Source organism: Eulemur rufifrons, chromosome 24, assembly GCF_041146395.1.
Source record: "Eulemur rufifrons isolate Redbay chromosome 24, OSU_ERuf_1, whole genome shotgun sequence".
NCBI lineage: Eukaryota > Metazoa > Chordata > Mammalia > Primates > Lemuridae > Eulemur > Eulemur rufifrons.
In genome coordinates, this window is record NC_091006.1 from 16,954,543 (window position 1) to 16,965,070 (window position 10,528).

The following is a 10,528-nucleotide window of genomic DNA, read 5'->3' on the forward strand; positions in this document are numbered from 1 at the left end:
ATCTACCTACACCTCCTGTTATGAATTCTTCAGCAAACCCTACTGAGGGCATACATATTAATATATACACATAAACACACATATGCTGAGCAGACTATATACATATAGTAATACATCTGTATATACATATACACAGATATATAAATATCCACACAGGTTGAGTATGCCTAATCTGAAAATCCAAAATCCAAAACACTCCAAAAATTTGCAACATTTTGAGTGCCAACATGACACTCAAAGGATATGCTCATTGTAGCATGTTGAGTTTTGGATTTTCAGATTAGGGATGCTCAACCAGTAAGTATAATATAAATATTCCAAAATCCAAAAAAATTGAAAATCTGGAACACTTCTGGTCTCAAGCATTTTTGGTTAAGGGATACTCAACCTGTATACAAAATACATATATACATAAGACACTCATATACGTACATAATATTGCCCTATCATTACTTTGCTGGCACTTTATAATACTGATATCCCACAATAAACAGGACTTTCCTATAAACTATCTGGTAATAATCTGTCTTGTACCATTTTCTATAGAAAGGCTTTTCTCAATGCATTAGTTAGGGTTTCTTCCCAAGATGAAATTTATAACCCTTAATGAGGCTAGTACAAATAAGGACACTTCAACTTAATTTTTTGAAATTCTTTTCTGGGTAATTTCCCTCATGTAAAATAATGTGTGGCTTCATGATGTGTTTACACATGTAAAGCATTTCCAGAATTTCTGAAGCATGAATCTATTACATACAATTAGACCTGACTCTTATCAAGAAACTCAGGGAGTATATTTCATTTATGAATATGCTGATGCATTAGGAATTGATTTCTTGGTAAAGCCTTTCACAGAATAACTGCGTTTGTAAGATTTGTCTCTGGTGTGAGTTGTTTGGTGTTTATTGAAATTTGACCTGTTATTGAAGGCCTTCCCACATTCAGAACACACATAAGGTCTTTCTCCTGTGTGAATTCGCTGATGCACCTTGAGCTGTGGTTTCTTACTGAATGATTTCCCACAGTCATGGCATTCGTAAGGTTTCTCTCCAATGTGAGTTCTTTGATGAGTAATCAACTCTGATTTCTGGATGAAAGCCTTCCCACATTTGTAACAGACAAAAGGTCTCTCCCTAGTGTGAGTTATTTGATGTTTATGAAAATTTGACCTGCCATTGAATGCCTTCCCACATTCAGTACATACATAGGGTTTCTCACCTGTGTGAATTCGCTGATGCTCTTTAAATTGAGACTTAGAAGTGAAGGCTTTCCCGCATTCACTGCATTTGTAAGGCTTCTCTCCAGTGTGAATTCTCTGATGCATGCTGAGTATTGACTTCTGGTTGAAGGCTTTCCCACATTCACTGCATACATGGTGTCTTTCACCAGTATGTATTTTCTGGTGTATATTGAGGTGTGACTTTTGGGTGAAGGTTTTTCCACAGTCACTGCATTCGTAAGGTTTCTCCCCTGTATGAATTCGATGATGTATATCAAGTTGTGACTTGGAAATGAAGGATTTCCCACAATTGTGGCACTGATAAGGTTTCTCTCCAGTGTGGCTTCTTTGGTGAACAATCAGGTGTGCCTTCTGGATGAAGGCCTGCCCACATTCAAGACACACGTAGGACTTCTGCCCTGAGTGGATTCTCTGGTGCAAGCTGAGTGCTGACTTCTGGGTGAAGGCTTTCCCACATTCACTGCATGCATACTGTCTCTCACCAGTATGAATTTTCTGATGTATAACGAGGGTCGAGTTCTGGGAAAAGCCTTTGCCACATTCACTGCATTCATAGAGTCTTTCTCTACTGTGAGTTCTCTGATGTCTTAAGAGAGATAACATCTGGAAAAAGGCTTTTCCACACTCATGGCATTTATAGGGCTTCTTTCTAGTGTGAGTTTTCTGGTGTATAATCAATTCTGATTTCTGAATGAAGACCTTCCCACATTCCTGACATATGTAGGGTACATTACCTGTATGATCTGTCAGATATACACTGAATTTTGGTTGTGGGGTGATGGCTTTTCCACATTTGCCACATTCATGGAGATATTTTACACTATGCATTTTCTGTTGGGTGAGGAGGTGTGATTTCTGGGTGAAGGCCCTCCCACATTCAGTACATTCACTCAGTTTCTCCTGAGCATGACTTTGGTGTTGTATAAATGACTGTTTATGGCCACAGACTTTTCTACACTGATTACCTTTGCAGAATTTCTCTCCTGTATGAATATTCTTGCTGCAAGCAATGGAAAAGCTATGAGTGAACAGCTGATCAGACTCAACAATGTCATCAAGCTGTTTTGTGGCACTGCTTTGATTCTGACCATTTACTTTTGGGTTAGGCTTCAAACTTTTTGCAAATGAGCAACATTTCTGAGATCTTTGTGAAGAAACATGATGGGGCCTCATGTGAATGATTTTCCCAGGGTCCTTATAGTCACAATCTCTCTCTGTGTTCAATGTTTTCTTGTTGAAAACAGTACTGTGACGCATGGGTTGAATCTGATTTTGCTGATCTCTCTTTGTATGGTCAGCATCCTGCCACAGCTCTTCTAAAGTGGAGCACCATGAACCATCTCTTGTGACTTCACCCACCACATCCTTTTGAAATGAAGCTTTCTCAGGAATTTCTTGTTGTGGGGTTTCAAGCCCAAACTTCCCTTCTAGAAGGAGAAAGAGAAGATGAAACAGACAGAATAAACAGGATACAGTAGAAATTGTATGGTGCTAATTGACACTGAACACAGGGAAATTGCTGAGTCATGTAATAATGGTGCTAATGATGGTGACAATGAGCAGAAACACTTATTATATGCCAAACACTGATCTATATAGCACCTGCATGTGCCTGACAATGGTCTATGTGAGGCACACATAAACTCATTTAATCCTCATAATAACCTCAGGAGGTAGCTACGATTAGTGTTCCTATTTTACAAATAAAGAAAAGGAAGCACATCATGGTCACATAACTGGCCAAGATCACTTTGCTAATCTGTGGGAAGATTAAACAAAGGCAAACTAACTCCATTTACACAGGCAGTCTAGATGCTCAGATCTAGTAGGATAGAAAATGAGACAAGGCAACATCATTGTTATAGGGCAACATTGGTAGATAGCCAAGGCCCATCTATCAGATGGGCCATAAATTAACCAATTTGGTTAATGCCAAGTGTTGGCAAGCAAGGTGTGCAAATAGGAGTGTAGACTCAGCAGCCTATTTAAGGTCAATATGGTTGAGTAATTCAAATTAAGTATACTTATCTCCATGACCAGGCAATCCTACTCCCCAGTATTTACCTCTGAAAAATTCTTACACTGGCCCCTATAGGATATTTATGAGATAATTTATCACATTTATTGTGGAACCTCGGAGTAGGAGGCAACCTAAGTGTCCACCAGTGGGGGAACAGAGGGAATGAATAAGCGTGGCAGGCTGATAGTGATATCCCCAAAGATAGCCATGTCTGCCTGGGTACAAGTCACTCACCTTGACACCTCTGATGTGGTAGTTCAGCCTCCCCCATCCATTGCCCCTGTCCTTTTACCACCCTGAAGATGACTTCTGGGCTGGGAATGTGATACCCTGTTAAATGGAAAAGATACGGGATTTGGGTTTTAGAGGCCATTCAACAAAGCTTTGCACTGACTCATCAGAAAAGTCAACACTTTCCGCTGGCCACAAAGTAATACTCAAAGGTACCTAAAGGGAATAAGCACTGCAGGACAAACCAAGGAAAAAACCATGACATACTTCTGATATCCCATTGTGCTCTGCAAGGAGGAAGAAGGAAATCTCAACGAGGCCCATCCAAGATTCCCAGGTCAGCTGTGCTCACCCACTGAGATGAGGTGGTTATAGATCTCCAGCATCACGTCCTGGTACAGGTGTCTTTGGGCAGGATCCAGTTGCTGCCACTCTTCCCTGCTGAAGTCCACGGTCACGTCCTCTAACGACACTGATTTCTGTAACAATGTACACCAGCTCACTGTAAATTACTCATCAATGGTAAATGGGGAAGTTACATGTAAGCATGTGCTTCTGATGATTTTTCATCATGACACATCATATAGCTTCCCATTAAATACCTGTTTCACATTGCATTTTGGGGGAGTAAAAAAATTTATAGAAATACCCTGCCATCCATTGTATACCACATTCATTCAGTCATTCTTTTTCAAAAATGAGGCCAGAAATGGGTTCTCTCTAAGTCCTCTAGCTAATTTAGGAATAATGAACATGATGTTTATTAAGCAACTACATGCCAGGCTTAGCTGTGCTGGGTCCTGGGAACTCAACATCGAACTATATAAGCTTCTACTCTTCCAGCAACTCAGAGACTTGGAAAAAAAGTAAATACACAAGCTCAACTATGGGGTTAGGAAGGGAACATGGTAGAAATAGATGCAGAGCACACTACTGGGGAGAAGCAAATTAGGGACAAGCAAATTCTACCTGGGAATAGAGGGTCATGCTACTTAGAGTTGGCAAAGCTTAAACTGTAAGTGAGAAGTCTGATGTGGGATGTCTGCATGCAGGAAATAAATCATTTTCCAGAAAAGAGCTTTAATAAAAGTGGAGAAGTAGGAAAACACTGTGAATTCAGGATGCAGCAGATAAGAGGAGAGGCAATTGCATGATGTTTGGAAGGTGGTTATCATCCAAGTTCCAAGGAAATGGGCTGGAGTCTGATCATGTAATGGGTATGGATTTTTATTATAATTAATGGATTTCCATTTAAGGATTTTAAGTTCAGGGAAGAGGTATGATCATATTAATAAGATATGATCATATTAAAAATGATCTTCCTATAAGAAGCAATACTAATGAAAGGATTGATGATTAAAAGAGCTTCATTATAGAATTATTACAGATGACAAATGCAGCCTGAAGAAAAGAATTAAAATTACTGATCACCAATGACTGCTAAAACCACATAGGTGAAAGACTGATGGGATCTTTATGATTAAGGATTAAGATGGCAACACCTGAACCTAATAATCAATTTTAACATCACAAAGAGAGATAACTAGACATTATGTGCACCTGATAATGGTTTTATAGTACATAGATGGTGTACAAACGATGAAGTATTCTTGCCAAAAACAAAGAAATCAAAGTGGAATCTGGCCAAGCCTCTACAGTAGAGCCATTCAATGGAAACATAATGTGAGCCATATATGTAATTTAAAATTTTCTAGAAGCCATATTAAAAAGAAACAGATGAAATCAATTTAATAATATATTTTATTCAATCCATTGTATTCAAAGTATTATAATTTCTATATGTAACCAATATTTTAAAAATCATCGAGCTATTTTACTTTTTTTTCATACTAAGTTTTTTTTTTTGAAATGTGTACCAGCCACATTTCAAGTACTTAATAGCTACGTGTGGTGAGTGGCTGTCATACCGGACAGCACAGGTCTAGATTTAAATACTAGTTCACCAGAAATACAAGGATAGTTGTCCATGGTATAAAATGACACCATGTGAATGCAATTGAGCCAAATCTAGACTCTGCCACAATTTAAGGACAACCTAGTTTCTTCAAGAAATAAGTAGAAAGAGAGGAAAACTATTTGTAGATTAAGAGAAACTAAAAATACATTTCAACTAAGTGGACTGCGTGGACGATGGCTGGATCCTGACATGAAAAATCAAGTTTAGTTAGTTTGGGTATTTATGATATTAAGAAATAATTATTATTTGGGGGATATATGAATGGTATTTGTGGTTATGTAAAAAAAAACTTCATCTCTCAGAGATATACAATATACATGAAATAATATGATGTCTGGGATTTGCCTTCAAATAATCTAGTGATGAGAGTTATTAATCAAACAGGATGGGTACTGTGCTGATAATTATTAAGATAAGGGGTTTGGGTCAGGCACAGTGGCTCATGTCTGTAATCCTAGCACTTTGGGAGGCTAAGGTGGGAGGACTGCTTGAGGCCAGGAGTTCAAGACCAGCCTGAGCAAAAGTAAGACCCCATCTCTACAACAAATACAAAAATCAGCCAGGATTGGTGGCATGCACCTGTAGTCCCAGCTACTCAGGAGGCTGAGGCCAGAGGATCACTTAAGCCCCAAGAATTTGAAGTTGGAGTAAGCTATGATGATGCCACTGCACTCTAGCCCAGGCAACAAAGTGAGACCCTGTCTCTAAATCAATCAATCAATCAATAAGGGGTTCATTATATCATTTACTCTACTTTTGCTTATGCTTAAAAATTTTAGTAATACACAGTTTAAAACTCAGCACACTTCATTTAAAACAAAATCTAATCTGGAAATCTGCATGTATAATTGAATATGCAGCTATTTCTTTCTTGAGTTGGAAACATTTTTTGCAAGAATTATAAAATGATTTCCATAGGATGTGTATATCTTTGAGGGGAAAAAAAAGAATAAAAGAACAAAACAAATATTAAATAAAAATTAAATAAATAAATAAAATGATTTCCAATCTATAATTTGAACCCAGGCAAAAATCAACTTAGTGTGAGGGTAAAATAAATGTCATTTTTATGACATTTTAAAAATTTATATACATACATGTATCTCTTGATAGATATAGATACCATATATTAAATATGTAAATATACGTTTTTTGTTTTGGGGCATGATATTCTCAGATATGTAAGGTCTTATAGGATTTACCATCATGCAACCAACTCCAAGAAACTCCTAGAGAAGGCACTCCCACAAAATGAGAATAACAATTAACTGTGGAAAAGAAAGCCAAAGTATTCAGGACAAAGGGAATTGGACACTTGACAGAGAATTCCCAGGTGGTGGTGAAGGGAGCAGCCATGAGAAGACTGAGCATCAGATGCCAAGAGAGCAGCCGAGTCCAATCACATCAAGTCAAAAAAGCAATAGGAGAAGTTTCCTCAAGGAGATGGAATTGACAGCCCAGACTCTAAAGCAAACTGCCTGGCTTTAATCCCAGACTGGCTGCTTGATGACTGTGTAAACTTGGACCCATTATTTCATCCTGTGCCTCCATCTTCTCTTCTGGAAAATGGGAATAACAGCAGCATCTACCTCACAAAGTTGTGAGGATTAGAACTGTCCCTGAAACACTGAGTGTTTGCAATTACTGCTACTATTATTATTGCCTAGTAACAAATTCAATTTATGATGAGAATATCTACACACTTGGAGAAAACTGTATAACACATTAGTACATATATAGAAAAGTAAATGAATAGCTCATCCATAAAATTGTGCACTGCAGGGAAAAACAAAAAGTTGTGCTGAACAAGAGTCCTCACAGTATTTATAGGCAGCTGTGAATACGCTTTATACAATCACAATAAAAAACAAGGAATAGTGACCTGATCAGAATTTGACCCAGGTCTTAGAGAAGGACAGACAAGGACAGCAAGTGAGTGCCCAGGGTGGAAGTACAGTAGAGTGGGCTAACCTAATCTTTTAGCAACATGCTTCATAATTAATTAACATGTTGTTAATTAACAACCCATAAGCATGTCATTAATTGATTAGGAGATAAATCTCAAAATATTTAGCTAAAAATGTAAAAAGTGATTGCTTCTGAGAAGCTGGAATTTGGGGGAAAAAATAGCAAGTGATGGCTCTTTTTAGTTATAAACCTCACAAAACTGTCTGACCCTCCTTTTCATATTCAAATACAATTAAAACTTATGTGTGAAGGAAAAATAGCAAAAAATATAAACATATGCAAGAAGGACAATAGGTTATCACTATATAAGAGTACTTTAAAAATCCAGAAGTTAAGACAAACCAAAATATAAATCAAAGGACAAGAAAAGCTGGGCATGGTGGCACCTTATGAGAACAGAGGAGAAATAAGCCAATCCCCACAGACCAGGTGAGAATCTGCAAAGGCCCAATGGTGGATGAAGGAGCTGAGCCAGTGCTAAGCAGGAAGGAATCAGCATGTCCCTGCCTGCAACTGGGGCTCCCATCCAGACTACATTTTCTTCTTCCTTGGCCCAGGACCAACCCTCTACTCCAACACATCCTCCTTCATTAGCCAGTTCACAGTTTCTCAGAACGCAGATGGCCTGTGGATAGTGGGACATCAGCTCCTTGTGGTCCCTGCTTGGCGGAAGGATCAAGGCTGCCTCAAGAACAGGAAGTATAGAATCTGCTGCATCCGCCCTCACATTATGGAGAACTTTCCTTGGGGCTGGTTTTTCTTACCTCGCATGGACCGTCTTGCTCTTCTGGACCCAGGACTTGGGGCCTTTGGGATAAATTCACATCAGCAGGCATGTCCCCTCTGGGCTTCAACTCTTGGTCTGTCTTGCCAAAACTCCACTTTTCCCAGAAGCTGGGAAGGTGTCTGGAGGCTCCAACCAGGACAACTGGGTAGAGGTGGGGTGGGCTGTGAAGAGAGATTCTGCAGCCTCAATGATGTGGCCTGACCCAGGGGTTCTGCAGAGATACCAAGAAGCCCCAGAAAGGCAATGACCACATGGTCACTCACTCAGCATTTGTTCCATAAATAATTCCTGAAGGCCTTGAGGTGAAGGTCACCATGGTAGACACCAGAGTAGACAAAGTTCAGAAAAATCCAACTCTAGTTTTTAGCCAGAGTTAAGAAAAAAGGCTGAGTTTGGACTAAACTTTATGAAAGACTCATTGCGGCTCTTCTATTTTTTAACTATAAGAATATGGAGATACTTTAGTCATAGTTTCTAAAATGGGGATACAGGTATTTTCACAAGTTTTGGAAAACTTATGCAAGATGAGGTTTGTCAAGCCCTCAGCACCTGCCTGGTGTGTGGTAAATATGAATAAAACCCATCAAGTTGTCAACTTAATTTCACACAGTGCTGTCAGTTAAATATCATGAGCATTATGATACCCATTTTGTGGATGAGGACAATGAGGCTGTGTGGTATTACATAATTTGCCCAGAGGTTACTCAGTCTGCAAATGGAAGAAAAGAGAATCAGCCCCATGTCTACTTCATTCTAAACTACACACTATCTCATGTACCCCTATGTGGCCACCTTCCAGAAACACCATTTCCATTTCCTCCTGCCTTCAGAGAGCTCAGGCTGGGAGTTGGTTGTGTCTGGTGCAGGTTCTGAGGTTCTGAACATTTCAGTGCCCGTCCATGATACACCATACATACAGCCCAGCCTCTTCTAAGCTAAAAATTTAAATCACTGTACCTAACACCCACCTCAACGCAGAAAATTTGCAGACACACATCATGACCTCCAATAACTGAGGTCTTGCCTGTCCATAATGAGGTGCCCTCACCACACCCAAATGCAGTCATTAACAGTACTGACTTTCAGAAATCCCCAATGGGTAGACCACAGGACTGCCAGGTTACAAAATGCCTCCCAGTCACCGACATGGCCCAAGCTCCTGAAATCATTAGTACCCTGACAGGCAATAAATGTTTCCCAGGAAGTACAATTTATCGGTTTTCACAGGACGCCAAATAATCCTCAACATAAGGGCTCAAATAAAACACCCCAACAGAATACTGTCATCAATCTGCTCAACTGCCAATCACTGATTCTTACCATGTCCACAGAGACTCAAGGAGAGGCCAAAACTGACCCACACATCCAACCCTGAAGGACGCGTCACTGCCCAGAAAGCAATGCAGTCACCCTCACAAACCCCAATCACTGACCACCCCCTGCCCCAGGCCTCCAGTCACCTGGTTCCCATATGCTACCCTTAGCACCCACTCTACTGATTCCTATTGGTGACCAATCACTGGCCCTCAGAGTGTAATATAATGTGACCCTCAAAGTCCTCCAACCCCTGAAGCTCCTGGCTCCCAATCAACCACTGACTCCTCTAGTCCCCCAACCAATCACTTTCCTAAATCTCCTCGGATACCGTCGACTAAGGCGCTCTTAAGATGCATGTTCACTATCCTCAAATGAGCACGTTTCATGGCCAACAATATAAAATCTGATGTTAAAGTTCACTTGGAATTCAAGTTACAAAAATATTTACATACAAACAGAAAAAAAACACAAGAAAAGAGCCAATTATCCAACTTAAATTAGCAAACCCCACATGCCCCACAGCCGCCAACATTCACCCAGAAACCCCCAATCACACACCTCACAGACCCGTCTTCACTCGCCCCGCAACCCTCTCATCGCTCACCCCAAGCCGATCTCCGTCACTGACCTCACCTAATCCCTACTACTGATATACCATATCACTTCGGCATCCCGCAAGCTGTGTAGGAAGGCGAGAACTACTTGACTACGCGAAATGGTCACTCTGGGCCGCTTCCGGTTTGGGTTAGTATCCCATCAGGATTTCCTCAGCTACGGCGGAACTGCGCGCATGCTCACTAACATTTTTGAAGCTACGCTCCGCCAATAGTTATCATGGCGTACGCCATTGTATCTTTCCTCCGTGGTTCATTTTCCTTACTCAGAAACTGTCAGGAGGACGGCATGGCTGCGCCAATATGGATTTATGATAATGGAGACCGCCATCTTCAAAAAACATTCATTCCGTACAGCAAGGCAGGCATATGG

At 40.2% G+C, this 10,528-nt stretch overlaps 1 protein-coding gene across 2 annotated transcripts; it reads right to left on the reverse strand.

Annotated features, from left to right (window-relative positions):
- Window positions 1-636: 636 nt before the first annotated feature.
- On the reverse strand, window positions 637-10,248 carry ZNF175 (zinc finger protein 175). 2 transcript variants are annotated; one of them, XM_069457545.1, is made up of 5 exons: window positions 10,170-10,248; window positions 8,202-8,385; window positions 3,844-3,970; window positions 3,495-3,590; window positions 637-2,667 (listed from the first exon to the last, which is right to left on the reverse strand). In XM_069457545.1, exons 2-5 carry the CDS (start codon window positions 8,271-8,273, stop codon window positions 803-805), a joined length of 2,160 nt encoding a protein of 719 aa, XP_069313646.1. In that variant the 5' UTR covers window positions 8,274-8,385; window positions 10,170-10,248; the 3' UTR covers window positions 637-802. The 2 variants fall into 2 exon arrangements, with proteins under 2 accessions (XP_069313646.1, XP_069313645.1); XM_069457544.1 differs by lacking the exon at window positions 10,170-10,248 and having other exon boundaries at window positions 8,202-8,431.
- Window positions 10,249-10,528: the final 280 nt, after the last annotated feature.